General features: G+C 35.4%; 2 protein-coding genes and 1 long non-coding RNA gene across 3 annotated transcripts; all 3 read left to right on the top strand.

Annotated features, from left to right (window-relative positions):
• The first annotated feature begins 3,622 nt into the window (after window positions 1–3,622).
• On the top strand, window positions 3,623–8,862 carry LOC140048072 (ras-related protein ced-10-like). Its single transcript, XM_072093078.1, has 5 exons — window positions 3,623–4,448; window positions 6,440–6,511; window positions 6,771–6,891; window positions 7,532–7,726; window positions 8,240–8,862. The coding sequence occupies exons 1-5, from the start codon at window positions 4,408–4,410 to the stop codon at window positions 8,390–8,392; spliced, it is 582 nt and encodes a 193-aa protein (XP_071949179.1). The 5' UTR covers window positions 3,623–4,407; the 3' UTR covers window positions 8,393–8,862.
• Window positions 8,863–9,345: 483 nt separating this feature from the next.
• On the top strand, window positions 9,346–16,488 carry LOC140062637 (serine hydroxymethyltransferase, cytosolic-like). The gene is made up of 7 exons (XM_072108942.1): window positions 9,346–9,503; window positions 9,753–9,982; window positions 10,473–10,831; window positions 11,485–11,697; window positions 13,301–13,537; window positions 14,202–14,429; window positions 15,220–16,488. The coding sequence occupies exons 2-7, from the start codon at window positions 9,774–9,776 to the stop codon at window positions 15,381–15,383; spliced, it is 1,410 nt and encodes a 469-aa protein (XP_071965043.1). The 5' UTR covers window positions 9,346–9,503; window positions 9,753–9,773; the 3' UTR covers window positions 15,384–16,488.
• A 7,784-nt stretch (window positions 16,489–24,272) lies between these two features.
• LOC140048065 (uncharacterized) lies at window positions 24,273–26,059 on the top strand. The gene is made up of 3 exons (XR_011845048.1): window positions 24,273–24,526; window positions 25,010–25,060; window positions 25,437–26,059. It is a non-coding gene; the product is annotated as an uncharacterized lncRNA (long non-coding RNA).
• Window positions 26,060–27,453: the final 1,394 nt, after the last annotated feature.

Raw genomic sequence — 27,453 nt, 5'->3', positions numbered from 1 at the left:
CTGCTGGGTACTGCTAATGTATTTCAAAATTAGTGATGATCATTTTTTAAACTCAAAGGCAACTACGAACAAAATAAAGGTATTACAAAGAACTTCCACTTGCCTTTGTGTAGTATCGAACGGTTCAGCAAAAAAGGTATTTTTATACCCATATTTTTACTCGGGTTAAGTTTAGGACTCTCTCATCTTCTCTTCCATCCGACACTATTGAGTAAAAAGTTCGATTTATAAAGTACTACACCTCCCTTATTCGTTGTAGTATTGAGCTGGGATTTGGCATGAATATACTACAGGGACATGTCCTCAAAGCTATAGATTTCAAACCGGATGCAGCCACATGACGTCTCGAAGATGGTACCGTATAGCAGTATTTGGTAGCGAGGTTATTGATGTGTATGTGACGTCACATCCCGAGTATCGCACATTCGTGCTTGTTGGTATTGTGTTGCACATAATATGTTTCAATGTATTTCATTGTTATAAACTGCCGCACCCTTTTAACAGTAAAGGCACAGCTACTGAAACGTAAGTTACACTTTTTAAATTATACTTTCCTGAAATATATAAGAATGAACTATTATTATTATTTAAATATAAGTTCTTGCAATGTTAGTAAAATATTATTTCTGTCTTATCACAATTTGAAGCCCCACACCGTGTTCTAGTAGTAAATAGACCTAGCGTGTTTTTAGTTTATGCGCCATTGTCAATTAGCCGAGGAAGAATGTAGTAGACGTGTGGCCTACATGAGTCTATTAGTAAGAGAAATCATAAACGTTATCAGCAATATTTGACATAGGGGCCTAAAACGTTTTGCATGGGCGTGTATAATTTTGGAAATGGTTGTTGTGATTTTTTTTAAATTGCTGCTGCATATATATCTGTATAGTATATACATGGACTCCATGGTATATATAAAGTGTTATTTCAATACAAAGAAAGAATAAATATATAAAGGATATTTATACTAAATTACTAAAACAAGATTTTCGTTGTTACTCGTGTAGAAACATGGCCACTGCAAATAGACGTACCGAGCTTCACGAGTTGACGTTGCTAGAATCTAAAGATACTGTGCCCCACAATTTTGTTGTTATATTCAACCAGAAGATATCTGACCTGAAAGACAAGATAAAGACGCTTAGGCAGTCGGATCTAAGTGCCAATAGAAATGTTTTTGTGCTTTTTAGGAATTGTGGAGATTGGTTCTTCAATGATCAGCAGTTTAAACATTATCGACGCAAAATTGTTGAAGAAATGTGCAAGGTTGGATTTGTGGAAACCCTGACAAGATTCTTAAAAGATCTGGATAAATCTGATTTATCTTATTTGCCTGATGAGGACAGATACAAAAGCTTAACATTTGTACTAAAAATTATGTGTAACTTCTCTAATGAATCGTCAAAATTCGGAACAGAGCTTGCCAAAAAAGGCGCAATTCCGATATTATTGGATTTTTTAAAACAAAAAGATCTAATCCCAACGAAAGTCAGAGAAAACTGGAGGCTGGTGAATTTCATTCTCGGCACGCTTGGCAATATTGCTAGGCTATGCCCAGATTCTAGACAGACATTTAGAGAGAAAAAAGTCTATTATTAGACTATTCAAAGATAAGAAATCAATTAATGTTGGAGGCTGATTGCTATCTTATTGTTTCATTTCTTATTACGGACGAAGAAGTAACTTTGCTTGAGGATGCTGGCAACAGGACAATACCGTTTAGTGTTTTAAAAAGGCGTTGTCTTCAAACGATGAGCTAAGTGCCTACGGATACGGTCTTGCAGAGATTCTATTGGGGTTGTACAGTCTAGCGTCAAATGATGCTAACAAAGTACGTATTGTCGAGTGTGGTGGGTTACAACTGCTGGCTAGAGCATGCGATTAGCATAATTACTGCTAACATTACATGGCGATTGGCTTTCATCGGCGAAAACAGACACAAGATCAAAGACAAGACGAAACTTACTAAAAGTAAATATTGAACTTGATAATTTCCATTTCAATAAGCACTAGGACTTACATGTTGCTGTAGAAGAAACTCGCACAAACGCGTTTAAACTATAGTGGGGAACCTAATGTTCCAAAAATCAGTTCCGTGAGATTTTAATGCGTACGAACGTAATTTGTGTGATAAATCTAACACTATTATGATAGATCAGTCCAATGGTACAATTTATAATAATAGCATATGGCAGCCATATTGAATTCCAAGATGGCCGCCATTAAAAACGTATATAATGTATGCATTTTATAGTCAGGGTCCTCGTGTATTTCCGTAGGATTTTAATGCCCAAAGTGAGATTTCACTTCTTTAATATGGTGCTAGGATACCAAAAATGCTAGGTAACAAATTTTCACGATCCCGTAACCATGGAAACAGCCCCAAGATCAAAATGGCGCCCAATTGGCCCTACCTCCGTATCCCTTTGGTCTATCAACAAGATATTGGTATCAAAATACTCGGAGCGTATATATTTATATTCATTGTAATGGAACATTTTGACGAAATGTAATATGAAATGCTATTTTTCTGCACTATTGACCTTTGACCTTGACTTGCATTGTATCTAAAAAATAGCTGGTCATTGAAATTTAAAAATGGTCTCAAATTGCTGAGACCATACATATTTATATTTATTGTAATGCAACATTTTGTTAGAAAATGACCGGAAGTAAAGTTATTGACCTTTGACCTAATAAACATGAACTACTATGTGAGAACAAATATTCTATTTAAAATGTTTTATAAATTAGGTTGTCTTTTTATATTTTCACTAGAAGCAACGTATGCATTTAGGCACAGAAAAACAATAATCCCGCTTATTGTTTAAGAGAATTACAAACTAGATGGATGGCTGGATTTTATCATCGGTACAAAGAAGCATTACAGGGTCACATGTACCTCCTTACTCAATGCGCAATTAAAAAAAATTCAGAAAGAAATTGGAAGTAGAGAACTATTAGAAGGTATAAAGAGTCTTATCTTATACAGATAGTGTAAATGTATCAATGAAAATGTATCTGTACCATGCATTCACATACCGGTACCCTTTAAGTAAAGTAAGAAATATCGTAACTTTATTTTGAATTGTTTTTCAGACGGGGAAATACTAACTTCACCAAAACCAAGTGATAGTCCTGACAGTGGTGTCAAAAGTGTATCTAGTTGGACCAAAGACGAAGTAAAAAGATGGCTAACTGAAAACAAGATGGAGGAATTAACTACTTGTATGAAGGATGTGGATGGTGAAATTTTAGTTCAGATGATCAAACTTTCCAATAAAGCACTGGAATACTTTTACTCACAGTTAAAATCAGAGTTTAATATGAATCTAATTCAAGTTTTAAAATTTGACAGTCTTGGAAAGTTGAAATTATAAATAAGTTAATATTAGAAAGAATTATGGTGACGGGAAAACTAAAATCTTGTGTATAATGCATGCGATATAACTTCGAATTCATGTTTCAGTGTCCATATTGTGTATGATATATAGTACACAGAAGATATACGTACCGTATTTATTCGAATAAACGCCCCGGGGCGTTTATTGTTGAGGAGGGTTTTAAGGGGCGGGGGGGGGGGGGTGCGTTTATTCGAGGAAGGCGTTTATGTAATATGGTAACATGTATAATCAAATAAATACCTCTAGATATGAAAAATACAACACAACTAATATTAAGAAGTGATAAAATACAGTAAAATTATAAAATGCTCGGTAAATTGTAGATCTTGTCAATCAATGAATTCTAATACAAATAGAGTAGCCTAATAGGCCTACAATATTGCGTATAATTATACGCATATGGCGGGGCGTTTATTCGAGGAAATAAATAAAGGTCCCCTGGGCGTATATTCGAGGGGCGTTTATTCAAAATGATGTTTTATGAGGGGCGTTTATTCGAGGAAGGCGTTTATTCAAAGCGAAGCGTTAATTCGAATAAATACGGTACCAAAATAGTTGAGGTATTTTAAAAGTAGACAAACACATCTTGTGAAATAAATGAGTATGAATTAGACTTTTTCTAAGTTGATGTGAAATGAACGCAAAATGAATTATCGCGATAGTTCATCTTGTGCGCCACCGAACACGTCGGCGAAATGTTCATTCGATCAAAAATTATTGTTGGCTGAAATATTGCATACTGCTATCCATGCCAGGAGATCAGACTTTAGCAATATTAACTCCTGAGGGCAGTAAAGAAAATGCTGTCCGGAAATGAAATTATTTATAAAGCGGCACAAGTAATCGTTAATAAAGTTACCGGTATATCGACTTAACCAAAGGTGTATCAAAGAACAATAAATCAGGTGGTATCAACATTTCCTCTTCCATATTGCATGATTCAATGGAATATAGAAAGGTAGACAACTTCCACTAAACTGAGCAAAACTTTGGGGCCTAAATAATGAAGATCTTCAAGCTAAAATGCGTTTCTGTAGGTGATAAGTAAGTAGATTTGAAGTAATGCAACTAAGGTGTTGGGCTTTTATTGTTTTCATTTTTAGATTGGTGTTTAGTTAGGACTAAATTGCGTCTAATTTGAGTGCTTGATGTAAGACTTTTAGAAATTAATCACACTTTTGATCGAAATGTTGCATAACATACGGTAACATAACAAATTTAAGACGTTTGGAAGCTGTGAATGGAAAAGACTCAATCTTATCATGGAGGAAATATATATATTATGAATCGTTTAGAGGGGGAGGATTGAGTGTTTTTGAGTTTATAAAATAAAGTTAGAGTTCAAACACATTCGTACTGTTTTGTTATTTGCTATGAATTGCTGACCGGAAAAGTTGGGGTGGGTTACTTATGATCTTATGAATCAATTATTACAAAGGGACCTAATTATAATGTAGTTACTACCAGGTTATAACAAACTTTCCATTTTGTATTTCACAAGGCCTACATTTAAACGGTGAAGTGGTTAAGACAACGTAGAAGAAATAAAAAAGGAATTACTACAAGGAAGTCTATCAGTTAACAATTCGAACAATTAAATCTATCTCGTTTTAGTTGGTTTCCTGAACTTTAAATTAAAAACAACCAAGCCCATTGTTTAAAATGTTATTTTTGTATTTACTGTTTTTGGTTTGTTGTCGTTAGTAACCGTTTTGCCGTTGGTTAAAACACCACCAGTATATTCATTTCCAAATTACATTAATTGCATTCTTCTTTAACTTGTGTCATTAGTTAACACATCGCTATGTTAATAACCTTTGACCTTATCTCACCTATTTATAGATATGTATTTAAGTTACTTGTTAGAGGTAATATAGTAAGATGTGTTTGATATCCAATCGTGTTAGCCAAATTACCTTTCAGCTGTAAGGACATCAACTTAATTGACCTATTCTTACCAAATAACGAGATCCACGTAACTTAAAGAATTAGGCTCTGACGAAGGACCGAAATCTTAGTATTAAAGAAAAAAGCATGTAAATAAAGCTGTTTTCAAAACTAATATTCTGTCTTAAAATGTTGTAATGCTTGTTTCATATGTAGGCTTACAATTAAAATTTAATTTTTTCAACAATTTCTTTATTTATTAATCAAAAACCTTCGTCAATTATCACAGATTCTGCACGCACAACAGATAATAGGGCCTACTTATTTGAGTAATACACTTTCATAATATAGGCCTAACAAGGTATGCATCAAACACAATCACCACCATTTACTTGTACATGGTTATAATGGAGGGATCCTCCATGGTTATATAACAGATTTAAATAATGCATTAAGCTTAGAGTTGGCCTTTACATCCCGGATATAAGGCTCTAATTCCTATTCCGCAATAACAATAAAAATAACAACATTGTTAATCCCGATCAAGATCATCATGTCAACAAGTCGGTTTACAAGAACACCTTTCATTGTGTTTCATTTACGATACGATAATTGTTGGCCTGACCACATAACTTAATAAGTATAATGTGTTAGACAGGTAGCACTGCTTAATATTGGTGAAAAGATCAATATTTTGGCAGATGGCGTTTCATACGTATAATATTTTAGCTCGAATTAAAAAAAACAAACAAACGTCGACTAAGTTGACTATACTAACCTTTAAAAAAGACAATAAATACAGATTTGACTTGGGGCAAGTTTGACTGCAAATCACAACATTATTGAATTGATTTTTCTATTATTGTGAATGTTACTTTCTTCTTCCTATAATATAATGTAAACAGCCTATAAACAACTACGCACGTCCTAAATTAGACTTGCCCCAAGTTTGTAGTTATTTCGAGGCTTTTCGGTGTTTATCTGAACCTGAAATCGAGCTTTTAAGCTCGATTTTACTACATAAAAGTATTATATACGCATGAAACGCCATATGTGCCAAAATATTTATCTTTTTACTAATACAGTAATATTAAATCAAAACTCCGTCTGTACTAATTTCACCAATTTCATTGCATTTGTGTTTTCAGTGGTGTTGGTAAAACATGTCTTTTTATTCGAGAGTGCAAAGGAACGTTTCCAGAATCGTATGCCCCACCACCGTAAGTTGTTCTAAATATGTCAGGTTGGTTTAACCATGGTATACCTCCATGGTTTAACCGTTCCCCCTTTGCCTTTTGAGAACACAAACATTTACCAAATGATAATCTCACTGGCAAGCCTTTTTTGGGCTGCCAGCCTTTCATTCACGTTGAATTATCACAGCAGAAAACGGTGTTCTGTTCCCATTTGTTCTTTACATCAAATTACAAATAAAGTATTACCCCAGTCAATTTACAAAGGCTTTCTGTTTATGTACAGGTTTAAGAACTACTTACACGACATGAATGTTGAAGGAAAGTATGTGGAAATGGATGCAGTGGATCCAACAGGCACTCGAGGAGACTACGATAGGCTACGACCACTGTCCTACCCAAACACTGTAAGTTGTCACGCTGGTTAACATGCTTGCCTTCCATCCCAAGGTCCATGGTTCAATCCCGAAAGTGCCAGTGTTAATTCAAGGGCTAGCTGGAGGCCTACTGCACTCCTGAATCTACATTGACAATCTCAGAGTTTGATTCTTGACACACTTTGCTGAGATGGTTTAATGGTTTTACATTTATATAGCGCAAAATACAAATAGTCTCTATGCATGCACTGTTTAGCACAAGTGTGAAAATGAAAATGTTGATGTAAAATAAACCACTAAATAGCATAAAAAATAGACATCAGAAAAAGTCCGAAAACGGAATCTCACATAACCACACTGTTTCACTAACTTGTCAAGACAAGAGAGTTGTGAATCAACCAGTATTTGTGGTATGTGATGCTTGTGATCCTAGTTTCCAAACAGTGGAAATCTCGGAGTTTGCAAACAGAAGTTCGATAAAGTGTAGACTGCACTGGCTTTATAGTTTAGAGCACAATATAGTTCATCATTCTTGGTAATATGCAAGTTACCTTCCTGTTGAATGTGTTTGAAATAATAATTAGTACCCTGTTTTCGATCGGTGGTTGATATGGGTCTTATTATAGCATACACTTTGTGTTTGTGTTCCTATTCCTATTATATATTTTAGGACGTTTTTCTGATTTGTTTCGATTTATCAAATACAACTTCATTAACGAACGTACGGGAATTTTGGTATCCTGAGGTAAGTAAGCATCGTCCTGATACACCAATCATCTTGGTAGGAACCAAGCTGGACTTAAGAGAAAATGAAGATGGAACGCCAAAAGTCACTGACGAATATCAAGCTATAACAACAGAACAGGTCAGTTTTCAGATATATAGGAATATATCGTTATAACGTTATGAAATATCCTATTCAAGGTCGATGATACAAGCTCAAAGGTCAAAGGGCACGAATATGTTTATACCACAAAGGTTTCTTTTTCTATATTATCATTGAACTATAATCTTGTTAATACCCCGAAGTATTGCTACTTGATTGGTTGATTTAGCACGTGATTTTTATACGGTTCAGTGAGACAGAAGAAATATTGTCATCCGTTGAAGTTGACTAAACCCTTTAAAATATTTTCCCTATTCAACTTATAAACATTATTTTGTATAACAATGTGTTGATTTTCAATTAAATAAATATTTGATCGATTTTTATTTATTGATAAATTAAACCTACAGTATATAATAACATTTAAATTGTATTTTGAATAATCCAAATTCAATTCAAATTCAAACGTATTCACGTCCCTTGGGAGAAACAATCCACAGATTTATACATTTTTTTGAAGATTAATAATGTTCATTCTGTCTGTCTTTTTAGGGACGAGAAATGCAGAAAGAAATTGGGGCTCTTGAATACATTGAATGTTCTGCCATCACAGGGAAGGGAGTAAATCAAGTATTTTACGATGCAATGAAACATGCCATTCTTTTAAAACCAAACGAGAAAAAGAAATCTTGTAACGTTTTGTAGCGGTATTTATTTAATACAAACACTTGCATACTGAACAACGGCGGGAAAATTGGCAGTTGAATTGTTTACTACTAAAGCAGGAAGTGGTGGGCGCTCAAGTAGGCGCGAGCAGGAAAAATCATTTAGGCCTAGGTCTAGCCAAGGCAAGGTGTTTTGATAAAAGATATTGATAATGCTAACATAGTACAAAAAGTTATGAATATGGTTATTATATTTCAAAAAATCATTTGTTGTTGTAAATGCTAGATATTTATTTGAATTTGGCAAATCGTTTAAAACATACAAAGTCTTAACATTTAAACTACTAACTTTACAGAATAAGAGACAATTGAAGATTTTCCGGATAGCCCCAAAAGCTGAGCCATTCTGTTCCTTTCCTATATAATATTGATTACAATGATTGTACAGTGTATAGTCCTCTTTGTGAGGTATAAATTGATTGTCTTTTTTACATCGTATTTGTTAGTTTCTATAATTAATATATTAAAGACATTTGTTCATAAATGGTTTGTTCTCCTTTGTCTTGTCTTTTTAGGTTCTTTAATCTAATTATTTTTTCGACACGGACGAAACACGATTTGGCCTTACGACACGTAGATTAAATCAGTTACATAAATAATTATTGTATTAATCTACACACGACGAATGGTCAAGGCAATACTATAGTATTTAAAACAGAAATACCATGATCTCTCCAGTTAACATACCTGTATAACTAATCAATTTTGTTATTTAATCTCATTGACCGTAATTAAATTTAATGGTTTCTAATATAAAGTTTTAAACTATAGTGTTAATGCCTGACGCTGTTGTTTAACAGATACCTACTACTAGCTAGGCCTAACACTACATTTATAGTAATTTTTAAACGAAAAACAAAATAAAGTTTTGATAATTTATTTGGATAGGTGGCGCTATTTAGTTAAATATTTTCGCGCCACACATGGAAAATGTGAGAAGTGACACGGTACGTTACGTACGATTTCAATCAGATAAATGCAATAGAATAAACACCCACTACACAGTACAGCTGGTTATCAAATTCTACGGTGACTTTATAAACTCAACATCTTCTCCACTGAAGAAACGTGCCAAAACTGAGCAGAAAGAGGTAGGATTTTAGGTATGGAGTAGGAGCCTGAGACTGAGAGAGGATAGTCCTAGCTACTAGATATACAGATAGGCCATCATGGAGTTACCTAACTTAATATAGCCTAGGCCTAGCCTAGGCTAGTCCACCTCCTCTAATCCTGTGATGGGCTAGGCCTAGGCCTAAAAATATATTTATTCATGCATGACATAATCATAAAAGAAAAAGAATGATAATAAATTAAACAAAATCATTTTAAATCTATTGCAGATCTGTGGAACTGACACAACAATGGCAAACGGAGATTCAAAGGCATGGTTCGGTGATGAGCCATTGGAGCAGAACGATCCAGAAATTTACAACATTATACTAAAAGAAAAAGATAGACAGCGAAGAGGCCTAGAACTGATCGCTTCAGAGAACTTTGCGAGTAAAGCTGTGCTGGAAGCTCTTGGATCTTGTCTTAATAATAAATATTCTGAGGGATACCCTGGAACAAGGTATTGATGAATCATGAGATTCCTTCTCCCTCCCCCCCTCCCTCCCCCTTGAACACTTCAAATGAGCAATGCCATAGCCAGCATGAGGCAGAAAAGGCGATCGCCTCGTCTAACATTAAACATTTTCAATACCCACCCCAATTCCCCAGATCGTCCTATTTTATATTGATAATTATATTTCAAGCATCTGTGCCTTGTGTGTTTTCCTCCGCTATGGCTTTGATGAGTGTAAAAGGTAACGTTTAAGTCTAGTGTGCCTGGTGTTATTTTGTGGTTTAATTTGTAACTCCCAACCAAGGCAGGCTTAAATAATCAGAGGAAACCCTATCATTAACAGTCTACAATACCTTATATCAAAGACAACCTAATCATTGTATAACTATAATGATAAATTATTTATTAATTATAATAATTCATAATCATTGTTGTTATTATATTCATGATGCGACACCACAAATTAATTCATATAATTCTATTATTTCATTCGCAGATATTATGGAGGAACTAAATTCATAGATGAACTTGAAACACTCTGTCAAAACCGAGCTCGTGAAGCATTTGGCTTAACTGCCGAAAAATGGGGTGTCAATGTACAACCCTACTCAGGGTCACCTGCCAACTTTGCCGTGTACACAGCACTTGTCGAACCACATGGCCGCATAATGGGGCTTGACTTGCCTGACGGAGGGCATTTATCACATGGCTTCATGACGGATAAAAGGAAAGTGTCGGCAACGTCCATCTTCTTTGAGTCAATGCCTTATAAGGTAGACCCCCAGACAGGACTGATAGATTACGAGCAGTTGCAAGTTAATGCCAAGTTGTTTCACCCAAAACTTATTATTGCTGGTGGGTATTAGACATAGAGTATTGTGATATGACTATTCTTATGATCACTATTTTATGAATCTACCCAGATGGTTGGTAAACAGCTGTCTAGAAATATTTTTAACATAAAATTATTCTTTTTATATCTCTTTGTTTGAATTTTATGTATTTGAATAATAAGGCTCATTCAAGCTAATACCCCTTTCACATTGCCTAGAAAAATTATGTGTTAAGCTCTGTCTACACTATGAAACTAGTGTGATGTGCCTAAATATGGTAGTGATGTGATGTCATCATGTCCATATATGGGCACATCACGTTTTTTTTCTTCTCAAAGTGTGTTAGTGTTGACAGAGCCTAAGAGTTATATGATTGTTAGTTGTAGACTGTACAGGTCGCGAGAATTCAAGTTACAGGATGTTTAATTGGAGAATAACCTGTTTTACATAATGGTATTTATGTATCTACAGTACTATGTATTAATAAATGCATCATGTCGTTGACCCTTGCATTTGAAAACTACCTTTACTAACCTCTTTTGGTATTGTTGCTCAGCTTCAATGATTTGGAACACTACTTCTGACCAGATCAGACCTCCATCTATCCTTAAAATCTTTCTGAAAAAAAAAATTTGTATTGTAATATAATTTTTGCATCTTATACAACAATTTTAGGCATCAGCTGCTATTCAAGGAATTTAGACTATGCGAAATTGCGTGAAATTGCAGATGAAAACAACGCCCTCTTGCTTGCCGATATGGCTCACGTCAGTGGGCTAGTAGCTGCCAGCCTAGTTGCAAACCCATTTGATTACTGTGACATTGTAACCAGTACAACCCACAAAACGCTACGAGGTCCAAGAGCTGGAATCATATTTTTCAGAAGAGGTATGTTTTTTAATGCTTTATTTTGTAAGTATTGATTACAGACCACAGAATTTTATTTTTTTAAAACAATTTATGTTTTGTTTTATGATACTGTATTATTATGAAAGGAATTATTATTGAGTAAAAGTTGGTATATTTTAGGTGGCGTATGGTTGAAAAGCTGAAAGGTCCTGAAACATTAATTTATTTATATTTCAGACCTTGATTTATAAATATAAGAGGAGAGCTCCTAATGGCTCTCCTCAATATGTTGAGGAGAGCCATTATTTTGATTAAGTATTCGAGGCACAGGCCCACCATGGTTGGGCCTGTGGCGAGCCGAATTTTGATAAATGACACCTCTAGATGGCCGGAAATGGTACTCTCGCACGTAAAATTCATCGTAGGTCATTGTTCTCTGAACGTAGTCTACGATGTATTGTTATGATAATTATCTACGCGTCGATCGTAGGGTGGTTCGTAGGGTTAGTAAACACCATTGTCATCGCCTTTAGAAGCATGGACAATGCAAACAAACAATGTATTGTTTGCTAATTAAAATCCTATCTAAAGATAGTAGACGTCAATTTTTGTAGCCACCCTAGCTAGGCCTACGCATCGGTTATCCTAATTTGGATGGAAATCCGCCGACGAGACGACATCGGGTCCGTGGACCTCTCGGCTCACGCAGAGAGAGAGAGAGAGTCGAGGCTATCTATCTAGTCTAGTTTCGGCGGCCTACACTATAAATTATTTAATCCTACCTTGGGTTGGCGAATTATAAAAACAACGACACCTAGGCTAGGACACCAACAAAATATATGCAAAATAAATATATATTCCATATTAATTACTATAAGATTTAACATAAAGGCGACATGTGTATAAGAAAAGGCCCGACCAGAATTTGGAGGGGAAAACATGTGAGCAGTTATTAAGATCAGAGAGAGTATTATGTTTCATGTCATGTGACACAAAATCCAGGTACACGATCTTAATTACTGTTTATCGTCGGCAGCCACCCTCACATACTGAGTTTAAAAAAAAAACATGTGAAATGTTGCGGTAAAGCAGAGAGTATCGCGTTTCATGCCATGTGACCAAAAAAACTAGGTCTGTATAATTACGGTCTTCTGACGGCAGTCTTTTTGAGCTACCGATTGAACGTTCTGATACTATATTTAGAATGAATTGTCTACGATATTTTTCTCGCAACATCAAAGATCGTAGGCGCGCCTAGCCTATCGGGGGTAGCCATAACAAAGATCGTTTGCGCGACTATATATAGACTGTGTGTTGTATTCGGGGTTAATATTCTTATCATTATATATATTTTTATGACGCACTGTAACAGGTTGGGGAGCGCTATTTTAGGCGCTCCTTTGATCGTTTTCAGGAGCGCCAAGGAGCGTCAGCGCCATGGCGCTCCTTTTAAATCAAGGTCTGATATTTAATCAATACATACTGATTGATTGCTAAATAGGTACAATGCAGTATAATCATATCAAATCATATTGTAGCATTTGCTGCAGGATGCTATAGAATCCCAGATTTGGTTCAAAGCGAGTTTAGGCTAAAAATCCATACTGGGTTTGATTTATTCACACATTGTTTACTTTATCAGGAGTGCGAAGGACATTGAAGAATGGAAATGAGGAGATGTACAATCTTGAGAAACCCATAAATGAAGCAGTGTTCCCCGGCCTTCAAGGAGGACCACATAACCATGCTATTGCAGGGGTAGCAGTGGCATTGAAACAAACCATGGACCCATCATTCAAAGCTTACGGCAAAGAGGTTATACAGAATGCCCGTGTAATGGCCAAATGTCTCATGGATAGAGGCTATCATATCGTCACTGGTAAATATTGATTTTTTGTTGTTCTCCCAAGATTCTTTATAGGTTTCATTTAATGTATGTCTGCAGTATTCAATGTCAGCTTTTGAGTCAAAACGACAAATCATTCATACATTGTCATTTGCATATTATAAAATAGAAATTTTGTTTGCTCAAATACAGATAAATGAAAAACAAAAACAATTACAAAGTGTCACATTCCTCTCGTACGGTATACTGACAAGCATTCAGTGCCCGAATGGCAGCTGGATAAAAGCTATTACAAAACATATTTGTACGAGAGATGATAGATCGGTAACGTCTACCGCTACGTAACACCTCAAATACATTATGCATGGGATGAGTAGAATCCTGCAATATAGAATGTGTTTTCTTAATCACTTTTTTAAAACAAGCTTAATTCCAATGATATGGGATGCATACTTAACAACACATAGATTTGACTTTAGCTTTAGACATTTGTCAGTTCATTCTTTCCCCTGCAACTAGTTGTCAGAGTCACCCTCCAAATTGATCAGCCGCACGAGCCTTGTAGTTCTCAACATCCAAGGTTCTTTCTGTCTTCAAGCATCACGGTAGTGGTGCCTGTTGTTCCGACGGTGCTTCGCTTCAAGGTATGGTGAATAATCATTCTTTTTCACCTCAACCTTTAACTCTCTTTCCGCAGGTGGAACAGATACTCATCTTCTTTTATTGGATCTTCGCTCGAAGGGTTTGGATGGAAACCGAGCAGATAAGGTTCTGGAAGAAATCTCAATTGCTTGTAACAAGAACACATGTCCAGGGGATAAGAGCGCCCTCCGACCAAGCGGCTTGAGGTTTGGTACGCCGGCTTTGACGTCGCGTAATCTCAAGGCAGCAGACTTTGAAAAAGTTGTTGATTTCATTGATAAAGGTAAGGGTTTTTTAAACAAAATTATTTGGGTCTCGGTGGGGTGGGGGTGTTTGGAAATGTTGGTAATGGACTAGATCAAGAATTGAACCCATGCCCTTAGGTTATCATTGTCAAGATTATTCCTATCTACTAAGGGATACATCAATCTTCATCAAACTTTATGCGACAAAAAATGTGATGTGCTCATACATGGACATGATGATGTCATATCACTGCCATATTTGGGCATATCACTACCCTGTTTGGGCATATTATCACTACCGTATTTGGGCATGTCACATTTTATAGACAGCGCTTAAGTTATTTGTCTTGATGTTTTATGCTCCTACAATGTACATATATTGAATATCAACATTTTTATTTAACTTGGTTACTGTTTAACACCCGACCATGATTTAATTCACTTTTTGATTGCCCTGTCTTATGTTATTTATAATGAATATTATTGTTTGTGTTTTTACGTGGCAAAATAGAATTTTGCTAAGTATAGTACTTACTTTGATTGTTAGCACTATAGCTATATGGTTTTGATTGTTAGGTATATACTTACAGAACATGCTTATAGATTTTCACGTCACAAAAGCTTATATTAAAATATGACTTACCTGTATCTTCTATATGAGATATTAAATAGCATGCCCTCTGTATTCTTTTATCATGGACCAAAATATTACCTATTGAGCCCTCCTCTCCGAATATAGTTTTGCTTGATATAATATTTTAAGTGCTTCACTCAGAGTGTTTTCATATTTATTGAGAAGCATTAAATAAATTGTTTGTTTTCTTCCAGGCATATCTATTGCACTGGAAATCAAGGCTGCTTCTGGTCCTCTGCTAAAGGAGTTCATAGCAACTATGGAATCGGAGACGTATCAAAAGAAAATCGCAACATTGCGGGACGAGGTGGAAACATTTGCTGTTAAGTTCCCTCTTCCGGGCAAAGATGTTCTTTAAAAATAGTGTCTTCCAAGAAGAAATACACCGTACATAGTTTTTACTGGGATGAATATAATTTATGGGAATTCGTTTCGTTTAGTTATGTAATTTAATTTGTTCCTAAATTAGTCTTTTCCAAGAAGAGATATCAGTAGCAATTTAAAGTAATTCATTATTAAGTGATCCAGATGTTAAAAGTATTTGGGAATACAATAGTGTCTTATTACCATGAAAAGGGAATCAATGCATAATTTAGTTTTACTGTGCTACCAAATTAGGGAACAATTTTAAATATATTTTTTTACTTAAATACCTATTTCATTTTTTAGTTGATCCAGCTAATTGCCACGCATATATTTTGGGAAAAATTTAGATTATGTGAAATTGTTTATTGATGTTCAAATTTAGAATAATAATAATGCTTGAGATTTGTAATGATGATGAGAATTGTAAGCGGGGCTTTCATTTAGTGATGATATAGTACGATACGAGTATTCAGCACACACTTTATTTCACCATAAAGAAATTATTCTAGGTACAATAGTGTGTTTCTATTAGGGCCCTCTCTAAAGCGTGGTTTCCACTAGAGATGCAGCACACGGAAGTTCACCAATGATAAGCGACAATTTATTATTATCAATCGCTAGTACATCTGAGATTTGTAACAGTACACGCAGTATAATTCCTACCTGTTGGATATCTGCAACACAGTGTGTACATTATTCTTGTGAATCTTGTTTTAGATCGATGATGATAGCAATGATGATAGCGATGATGGTAGCGATGATAATAGAAGATACTCTCTCAATAGAAGCTGAATCTCTAAATAATCATACTATTTGTACTAATTGGAAATCTGATCAGGCATAGAGCTAAAAAGAAAAATGTATCGAGTAAATATAAGTATTGTTGCACAAAAATGGCCTTGTTTACTTGAGCTTTAGGCTTTATAAATTTATTAAAATATTCTACTGCCATAAAATGGTATTGTTTTGTGTTGATTCATTTAAATAACAATAATGTGCGATTATAAATACAGACATTGTAATACTAATAATAATATTGATTGCAATCTTTGTATTTGTCATAAATTGTGTGTAAAGTATACAGGTTAGTTTTACGTACGTTCACAGTATTTGGTTTTGCCTTGGAGACTGTAGAAGCTATTCTACCTGTACCTAATATTTTCTGAGACGATGGTTCCAACGTTGGTAGCTTTGAATTTTATGTTATTTACCGTGTTCCAAGGTTGGTCTTTCTCATTAAAAAAAAATAATTCGTAATTTATTTACAATATTTTATTGTCTGGGATAGTATGGACGTACAGTACTATAAAAATCAATGCTGTACTACCTGATTCACATCGATGTAAAATTTCGGAACAAGTCTGTGGTAATCTTGCTGAATCGCGTCACGATTACGTAGTTGTATCGGCGCATACGTATACGTGCGTAACAGCGTTTTACATATTAAATTTGTGTTGTAGGTGTGAATCTGGTCTAATAATAGCATATGTCTGCCTATCAAGCAGAAAATTGTTTTTCTCGCAGATTTTCTCATCTTATCCATTATCGTTTACATTTTTAAAATAGCTTTTTTTCTTACCGGTAAAACATATGATTTGTAATACGATATATTTCAATAAATGCACATTTGTTTGGATAATATTAAAGGTGGGTTCACATCGAACACGTACATATGCATTGAAGAGACTTGTGTGAACGGAGGTTCTTGCGTTATTGTAAATGACGTAGTGGAATGCGTCTGCTTAGCGCCATGGACTGGGATACGTTGTGAAGTTCGTAAGTTCCCTGCATTCACACTATACATAATTAATCTTTCGAGACGAAACCCCGGTGTACTAGAATGTTGTTGAACACGAAATAGCGCTATATAAACGTTATCAAGAATATCCATCCTTTGGGAAACCACACTTACTTTAATTTGTTATGATTTACATACATACTTTCCAGGTTGGTCCAAATAAGTAATCATTAATTATTATGATTTTCTAGGTAATGCATTAAAGTTCGATCCGTATACGTCATGTGATCAACAACCATGTCTGCATGCTGGAACGTGTATCCTAGACGACGAACGGATTAACTGTGTTTGCAACGAAGAGTGGACTGGAGAACAGTGTCAGGTAATTCTTTTCTGTCAAAAATACAGTAGGCCCTACTGCCAAAGTACTGCCATCATATCGACTGTTTGGTGGATAAATGGCACTCGCCGTTTTGTTGCGGCTTATCATAACGGTTTTTCCAAAAAGACAGATCAATAATAAAAAATATTTATTTTTAACAGACAAGCATTTATGATGATCAATATGTTACGCCGTAGAACTAAAGATGATGGAGAAGACTGTGAGTGATGGTGAAGCAGGAATGATGATAATATGCTTTGTGAATGGTGATGTAAGAGGTAGTGTAAGGTGCGTCCTGACCCGACCAGATGAGGGATGTGTAAACATATGCCTGAGCAGAAGATGAACGTTTAGGTGATGACAGAGTAGGTCTGCAAGAAGAGAGGAATGTAGAAGAGAGATCTGCAGCAAAGACTGTTGAAGAGTAGGTCTACAGCCCCGTCTGCAGCAAAGAGAAATGTAGAAGAGTAGGTCTACAGCCCCGTCTGTAGCAAAGAGAAATGTAAAAGAGAGGTTTGCAGCAAAGACTGTTGAAGAGTAGGTCTGCAGCCCCGTCTGCAGCAAAGAGAAATGTAGAAGAGAGGTCTGCAGCAAAGACTGTTTAAGAGTAGGTCTACAGCAAAGAGAAATGTAGAAGAGAGGTCTGCAGCAAAGACTGTTGAAGAGTAGGTCTACAGCCCCGTCTGCAGCAAAGAGAAATGTAGAAGAGAGGTCTGCAGCAAAGACTGTTTAAGAGTAGGTCTACAGCAAAGAGAAATGTAGAAGAGAGGTCTGCAGCAAAGACTGTTGAAGAGTAGGTCTACAGCCCCGTCTGCAGCAAAGAGAAATGTAGAAGAGAGGTCTGCAGCAAAGACTGTTGAAGAGTAGGTCTACAGCCCCGTCTGCAGCAAAGAGAAATGTAGAAGAGTAGGTCTGTATCAAAAGAGGATTGTTAGAAGTGTATATGCAGCAAGAATGTTGAAGAATAGGTCTGCAGGAAAGAGGAATGTAGAAGAGTATGTCTGCAATAAAAGAGAGTGATGATGAGTAGGTCTACAGCCGAAGAGAAATGTTGAGATGTCTGCAGCGAAACGAAGGGAATGCGCCTACTCTGTTTTGAAGAAATCAACAGAACAACTTCTATGTGATCTATTTATGCACATATCAAAAAATTAATTTAGTTTTTGGTTTAATAAACAACATACCTCGAGGCATTCCTCATACTACAATAATGCTACTTCATAATTTCTTCATCCAAAATTGGAAAATGTAATTAACTGAGTGTGTAATGTTATCTATAAATGTAATATTAGCTCATTTTGACACTATTGAAGTTACATAAACTGATTAAAAAATATTGATCATCACGCCATAATATCAAAAAGAGATTAGTCATGTTTTCATGACATTTTTTTTATTTCTTCTGAAATGTAGCCTCTCGCAAGTGACCTAACTAGATATATTGATAATCGAATTATTAGGATATATAAAGTAGATCTAATCAACTCAAGAAATAATAGTATTGTAATATATACAGTTGAACGTGAATAAAATGCGTAGACTTATTTTCTTCATCCAAAATTCTTAATCTAATTAACTGAGTGTGTATAATGTTATCAATAAATGTAATATTAGCTCATTTTTACACTTATTGAAGTTACATAAACTGATTAAAAAATATTGATCATCACGCCATAATATAAAAAAAAAAAGTTTTCTATTTCTTGAAATATATCGCAAATGACCTAACTAGATATTGATAATCGAATCATTACGATAAGTAGATCTACAATCAACACAAGAAATAAAAGTATTGTTATATATACAGTTGAAACGTGAACAAAAGGAGCAGTATACGGAGTAAAGGCAACTAAGGTACAGCAACAGTAAGTACGGTACAGCAACAGTAAGTACGGTACAGCAATAGTAAGTACGGTACAGCAACAGTAAGTACGGTACAGCAACAGTAAGTACGGTACAGCAACAGTAAGTACGGTAAAGCAACAGTAAGTACGGTACAGCAACAGTAAGTACGGTACAGCAACAGTAAGTACGGTACAGCAACAGTAGGTACAGCAACAGTAAGTACGGTACAGCAACAGTAAGTACGGTACAGCAACAGTAAGTACGGTACAGCAACAGTAGGTACGGTACAGCAACAGTAAGTACGGTACAGCAACAGTAGGTACGGTACTGCAACAGTAAGTACGGTACAGCAATAGTAAGTACGGTACAGCAACAGTAAGTACGGTACAGCAACAGTAAGTACGGTACAGCAACAGTAAGTACGGTAAAGCAACAGTAAGTACGGTACAGCAACAGTAAGTACGGTACAGCAACAGTAAGTACGGTACAGCAACAGTAAGTACGGTACAGCAACAGTAAGTACGGTACAGCAACAGTAAGTACGGTAAAGCAACAGTAAGTACGGTACAGCAACAGTAAGTACGGTACAGCAACAGTAAGTACGGTACAGCAACAGTAAGTACGGTACAGCAACAGTAGGTACGGTACAGCAACAGTAAGTACGGTACAGCAACAGTAAGTACGGTACAGCAACAGTAAGTACGATACATCAGCAACAGTAAGTACGGTACAGCAACAGTAAGTACGGTACAGCAACAGTAAGTATGGTACAGCAACAGTAAGTACGGTACAGCAACAGTAAGTACGGTACAGCAACAGTAAGTACGGTACAGCAACAGTAAGTACGGTACAGCAACAGTAAGTACGGTACAGCAACAGTAAGTACGATACAGCAACAGTAAGTACGGTACAGCAACAGTAGGTACGGTACAGCAACAGTAAGTACGGTACAGCAACAGTAAGTACGGTACAGCAACAGTAAGTACGGTACAGCAACAGTAAGTACGGTACAGCAACAGTAAGTACGGTACAGCAACAGTAAGTACGGCAAAGCAACAGTAAGTACGGCAAAGCAACAGTAAGTACGGTACAGCAACAGTAGGTACGATACAGCAACAGTAGGTACGGTACAGCAACAGTAAGTACGATACAGCAACAGTAAGTACGGTACAGCAACAGTAAGTACGGTAAAGCAACAGTAAGTACGGTACAGCAACAGTAAGTACGATACAGCAACAGTAAGTACGGTACAGCAACAGTAAGTACGGTAAAGCAACAGTAAGTACGGTACAGCAACAGTAAGTACGGTACAGCAACAGTAAGTACGGTACAGAAACAGTAGGTACGGTACAGCAACAGTAAGTACGATACAGCAACAGTAAGTACGGTACAGCAACAGTAAGTACGGTACAGCAACAGTAAGTACGGTACAGCAACAGTAAGTACGGTACAGCAACAGTAAGTACGGTACAGCAACAGTAAGTACGGCAAAGCAACAGTAAGTACGGCAAAGCAACAGTAAGTACGGTACAGCAACAGTAGGTACGATACAGCAACAGTAGGTACGGTACAGCAACAGTAAGTACGATACAGCAACAGTAAGTACGGTACAGCAACAGTAAGTACGGTAAAGCAACAGTAAGTACGGTACAGCAACAGTAAGTACGGTACAGCAACAGTAAGTACGGTACAGAAACAGTAGGTACGGTACAGCAACAGTAAGTACGATACAGCAACAGTAAGTACGATACAGCAACAGTAAGTACGGTCGGCTATAGTATTTATCAATATTTTTTCAGTATTTTTATTAGTTTCAACTAACTATAGAAAAACTGCTTTGTATTATTGATCAAACTTAAATTATAGAAAGATTATGAAAGATTAAAGAAACAACATGCACAAAATATATGTGGTTAAGTTTTTTTTCTTGTTTTTTTATAAGCAAGTTTGATAAATCTGATTCCAGGTACGTAATGCGTCACATAAAATTAAATAATCATTTTTTTTCTTCAAATATCTACAAATATTTGCCAAAGTTTATAAATTATTTTTGACAGAAAGTTTGTGTAATGGCAAAGTATTCATCTATCGTTACCACAATTCTACTTCTTAATTGTGCAAGAAAAGGGTTCAGTACAGGTATGCTAATAACGCTCTTAATTCAATACAATGCTTTTAGCAATCAAATGATTATCTATTACACTGTACTTTTATACTGTATTTTGCATGAACCTTTAACAAAAATATATATTAATGTTGAAAACTGTAACAGAGAATGACACGAAAAGAAAAAAAGTCTACGCACAACACTGACCAATGATCGCTCTGATTTTAGAAGTCTTGTTAAGTGCGCTATAAAAGATGATGAATTGTTATCGCTTCGTATGTGTGACTTAAAACGAAATATAACAAAATACTGGGAAATGTGTTTAAATTGTGTATATACGGTATATCATTTCGTCTTTTACTTTGAAAAGATACGCCTTAATTCTTGATGATGATATATTAATCTCGGAATGCAAAAGGCGATTATTATTCTTACTTTATAACAAACCTGAATAGATTCTTGTCATTTGATTGGAGGATTGTGGGTCACATAATGTTAAATAGCCATACTATTAAACTCTACGTCAGAGTGCATTATTCTTGTTGTGAAACAACAGTGAGGAACCGGAACGCTAAACGTTTGAACATCACCCTGTAGTGTAAGCCGTCAACATTGCTCCAAATTCTCGAATAGATGTGTATAAAACAAATAATGAATGTTTTATATTCGTGAAATGGGACAAATAATTTCATTTGGTTTCATCTTTCATTGCATGTATATTGCTAGATTCAAGTCATCCCATGCATAATTATTGTATTTGAGATGTTATTTACGTAGCGGTAGATGTTACCGGTCCATTACTTCTTGTACTAATAGGTTTCGCAACAGCTTCTATCCAGCTGCCATTCGGGCACTGAATGCTAGTTGGGAAACCGTACGAGAGTGATGTGATGTTTTTTTTTGTTATTTATATCTGTAGTTTGCATCTCAGAGCAAACACAATTTCTATGTATATTTTGTTTTACTGTATATGCAAATGACAATAAAAGGAAATGATGATTTCCACTAATGATGATGATCATGATCATGACCATGATAAATTAATTTTCTCTATTTAAATGTTAACAGAATACATGGTATTGTCGACAACATTGGACGAAAAGTCTGTCTACTACACGTGTTTAGAGTCTGAAAATCAACCATTGAATATCACTAACAACTTACTTCAACTACATGACGATATATATATGAGAGGTTTAGCTTATGATCACGTAGAAGACTTTGTGTACTATTCCGTGAAAAACGGGGATAGAGGAATATACAGAACGCGCTTGGATGGAAGCATTATACACGAAATAGCAGTGTCAGGACCATGTAAGTATACGGGGCGCCGTTCGGGACTAATTAGCAATATTTTTAACGGCGCCCTTAATGTAAGTAGGCCAACTTAAGATATTTAGCTACTATCGTATTTAGACATTGGCTATCACTATTTAATATCCGAGTTCCAAATAAATTTGTCTTGAATTTGTTATTTAAGATTAAATTCAGGTTTTTTTTTTCAATAATGGTTCAACAAAATATTAAGAAAGGTTTAGTTTAGTGTGACGATGGGTTTGAATCGAAATTTGTTTAACATGAAAACATAGCGAGTCAGTGATTTTATGATACTGTAGTCCTGTACTACATTATTACTGCAAAGTTAAACTCAATAACATTTTATGGACTTCAGCACTTGAAATACTCTCCGAGAACATTATATGCAGTAACAAAGTGAATTCAGGCATTTTTGTAGTGAGGAATAACAGTTTTGCCACGACTAATAAAATCCGTATTATCAATATTATTATGTTTTTTACTTTATTTAGATACTTATTCTATGGCGATTGATGGTGAAAAACGGCACTTGTACTACAACAGTAGAGATGACAGAGAGATGCGTATATACAACTTGGACACAGGAGACAACCTCTTAATATTAAAACATACACACTATGATATTATTGACTTAGAAATTGATCAGCATAACCAGTTAGTATATATCTAATATAGGCCTATAGATAGACTTGCACTGATGAAGGGCTAGTATTGCCCGAAAGCTCTGTTAATTTAGCTGACTGTTTAATTTAGCGTTTTGCTTATTTTATTGTGTGTCTCCATTAACATCCAGCCACTGATACCCACAGCATTGTCAATATTCAGTAAATTGCCTTTGGATTTATATAATATATAAACTAGAAAATAATGATGTTACAAACAAACAGTGCACAAACTAATAACATACCCACCACAAATATGATACTCTCTATTCCTACAACTTGTTATTATTTAGGCCTATCACTTTGTTTTTACTTAGGTACATCTTTTTCGGTGCATTCAATGTCGGGTTATATCGGTTTCCTATGAACACCACAATAACTGAATTTGAACTTCTAATATCGACTACACAGTTTACTGGTCTGGCATTAGATTCAACAGGTAAGTATGAACTAGTGTAAGCCATCTTTTAAATCTTATTTATTTCCTGTATTGCTGAATATTGAGTTGGCGAATTCCGTGGGTTAGGTAGTGTCAAATCTTAAGTTTTCGAATCCCGAGTTTTGCCGAATTGATTTCATGGGTTGTCAGTTGCCGAATACCGGGTTACCGAATCCCAGGTTACCGAATTTCACGAGTTGTTGCCTTTTAGGTTGCCCAATTGCACGGATTAGTTAAATATGAAAACGAAACATTCGATTGATTGGATTTTCCGGCGCCGGACCGGAACAGGTGTGTAAAGACCCTGAAACCATGTCCAGGATGTTCAGATGTTATACCATCAGTTAACGTTTACTTATAATATTTCATCAGGTTCACGGCTTTATTGGGCTCGAGAGGACACAGATGCTATTTATGCTTGTGATACTACTAATTTCACCAGCGTTCAGATGATAATAGCGTCGACCTCCTTTCCAGACTTACGCAATCCAGCTGATCTGATTATTCTCGGGAAATATATCTATGTATATTCAGCGAATGGTGACCACATTATACGCGTTGATCTGAACGGTTGTTGCCCACAAAACGTCGGTGGCGCCAGACAAACTCATGGATATGAGAAGGATGTTCTTTTTTCAGTCAAATGCAAGTACTTCTAAAAATTAGCTTCTTCGTTAATACACAAGTAGCAACAACTTTGAGCGATTCTTTGGGCGACTCTTATGTGAGGGTCAACCACTAATACTACGGGGGAGTGTTATGCAACTTATAGCCTATAACCACCAAAACGCAGTAATAGGTTATGTAAAATATGTAATATAAATGAAGTTGAATATCATTTTGTTATTATTTGCTCTCGTTACCAAGAAATCAGAAAAGAATGTATACCTATACTTTATTTACTAATAATCCTACTTTTAAATTTTACCGTTTAATGGCATCACGGGATCCAAGAACCATTATCCATCCAAATATATTTATCATGCTAATAATTTCAGATATAAAAGAAATTTTTTTTTGTAATCATATTTACTTAATTTTACCAAACTAAGCACTTAACAAAGGCAGGCAATACGCCTAAATGAATGAAAAGTAATATTGTAATTGTAACAAATTTGATCATTTTAGTGATACGAGGAATCAGTTCACGAGTTTGTAAAACCACCAAGAAGTCTCAATGTAAGTAAGCCTACACGTAATTCACTACACTTTGCTCATTAAAATAATTAGCCAGAAAATATATCTAAACAGATGCTTAGGTAATGTTTAGATTTGGAACGTGTCCAAACCAATAATGAACGGTGCAAGGTTGTGTGTTTAAAGTTTTCACGACGACCTAAAAACTACGCCCGACGCTATCTCAAGACGACTCGTCTCGTCGGGATTCAACTCGAACAGCACCGACGAGTGAAGACGATTATCGATGTACAGATAGAAATAATAATGTTGTTCTTGACTAACACTACGATAATACAATGTGCAGAGAGTATTCTTTAATACTATTTCATTAGTTACTGCAGAAATGTAAATAATGACTTTCGTTGTTTTCCAATAGTTTTCATGCGGCGGTCGTCTGAAAGACTCATTGGTTTGATTCGGGACACAAACGGGAGTAGTACGAGATGTGCCATAATGTGTCTAGAGAAATCGGACTGTACGGGATTTTTTTACAAGCATCGTTGTCATTTGAAAATGATGAAAGATAACACCCAAGTAGATTTTGAAATTAGCCCTATGAATGATTAAGAGTATTTCTTTATTACAGTAGAACCCCTATTATTAAGAAACATATTAGGAACCCACCAAGTGTCCTCTTAACAGGGGTGTCCCCTCAATAGGGGCTTTCCATACATAGTGTTTTTTTAATTTTTATTTATTTCAACAATATTTTATGAGGGTGATCTATCCAGCAAAGCTGATCATTAGGGACCCTCAAACAATACAAACAGTAAATAAAATAAACTATATAAAAATACAAAATTAACAAAGATATAACAAATACATATGGAATTTATTTCTATGCCTATTGTGTTTATATTATATAAAAGTATCTCTCGAGATCCCGCTTAGTGAATAAATTATACTGAATTATAGACGAGGGCGTATCAATTTGATCTCTGGTGCGCGTGCGTACAACTGAGGATTAGTTGTGTTCCAACCGTACCACGCCGAGAATGTTAAAGGGTCGTTATCCGATCGAGTTAAAGAACAATACCATGAGATCATGGAGTAATATTCTTTACTCCATGATGAGATGAAAGCCTCAGTGGTCTAATGGTTAGGGCAACTGCATATCAAGCAGACGGTCCGAGTTCGAGTCTCGGTTGGGGCGACATTTTCTCATTCTCACAGATTTCCTCATCTTTATCGTTTCAAAAATTAATTAAATAATTTTCAGTGTATCACCGGGTGGTTTGGAATTTATTTTTATGCCTGTTGTGTTTATATATATATATAAAAGTATCTCTCGAGATCCCGCTTAGTGAATAAATATACTGAATTATAGATGAGGGCGTATCAATTTGATCTCTGGTGCGCGTGCGTACAACTGAGGACTAGTTGTGTTCCAACCGTACCACGCCGAGAATTGTGTTTATATATATATATATAAATCCAAAGGCAAATTACTGAAAAAAATGACAATGCTGTGGGTATCAGTGGCTGGATCTCAATGGAGATACAAAAATAAAAAGCGAAAAGCTAAATCAAAACGATAGAGTAAACAGCCAGAAAAGTTAGCAGAGCTTTCGGGCAACACTAGCCCTTCATCAGTGCAAGTGAAGGAATTTGGATAACGTCATATATATATATATATATATACTCAGGTTGAAATTATCAGACCGTTAGGATAGAGTGCTCAATACCAAGGTAGAGCATAAATAAATAAAATAACAGCAGAAAACTTGGTTACTTCATTGTTTTAATCACTACAAATTTGTTTCGTACGACCAGCATGTAGCTGGCCGCAATCTTCAGGTGAAATATAAAACATAAGTGACACAGTTGTCTCATAGTGCTTAATAGAAGTGATTGTAGTTGTAGTGATTAAAACAATGAAGTAACCAAGTTTTCTGCTATTATTTTATTTATTTATATATGTATATAAATATACAGTAGCCCTTACAATGACAGAAGGTTAAAACATTCTTCTTGTTCGTTTCATAGGAAAAGTGTTCCTTAATTAGAGGTTTCCCAAATAAGGGGTTCTGTTGTATTTCATTTTATTCTTGCGTTTTGTGAATAAATTAAATCAAGTGTTTTTGTAATTAAACTCAATTTTAATCCTGTCATGGGTTATTTTAACTTTTTATCAAATACATTATTGTTAAATTTAAATCTTGTAGCGTCATTTTTCCTTGACTATCTCATTTTTATTTAGCTTTTTATAATGAATCGTAACTTTTTAATGTTCACATTGTACTGTAATTAAGCTATATTTTAGTCCTGTCATGGGTCATTTTAACTTTTTATGAAATATTTTGTTGTTAAATTCAAATATCTTGTAGCGTCATTGTTACTTGACTATACCGTATCTCATTTTTTTTCATGCTTTTATAATGAATCATAACTTT

Source organism: Antedon mediterranea, chromosome 1, assembly GCF_964355755.1.
Source record: "Antedon mediterranea chromosome 1, ecAntMedi1.1, whole genome shotgun sequence".
In the NCBI taxonomy this organism is placed as follows: Eukaryota; Metazoa; Echinodermata; class Crinoidea; order Comatulida; family Antedonidae; genus Antedon; species Antedon mediterranea.
This window is presented reverse-complemented; position numbering and strand designations above follow the sequence as displayed.

Bases quoted from the DNA above. Each gene is read 5' to 3' on its own strand.
- LOC140048072 (XM_072093078.1), top strand. From the start codon at position 4,408: ATGAAGATCTTCAAGCTAAAATGCGTTTCTGTAGGTGATAA. The intron at 4,449-6,439 runs GTAAGTAGATTT...TTGTGTTTTCAG, and splicing joins TGCGTTTCTGTAGGTGATAA to TGGTGTTGGTAAAACATGTC. The intron at 7,727-8,239 runs GTCAGTTTTCAG...CTGTCTTTTTAG, and splicing joins AAGCTATAACAACAGAACAG to GGACGAGAAATGCAGAAAGA.
- LOC140062637 (XM_072108942.1), top strand. From the start codon at position 9,774: ATGGCAAACGGAGATTCAAAGGCATGGTTCGGTGATGAGCCATTGGAG. The intron at 9,983-10,472 runs GTATTGATGAAT...TTTCATTCGCAG, and splicing joins GAGGGATACCCTGGAACAAG to ATATTATGGAGGAACTAAAT. The intron at 14,430-15,219 runs GTAAGGGTTTTT...GTTTTCTTCCAG, and splicing joins TGTTGATTTCATTGATAAAG to GCATATCTATTGCACTGGAA.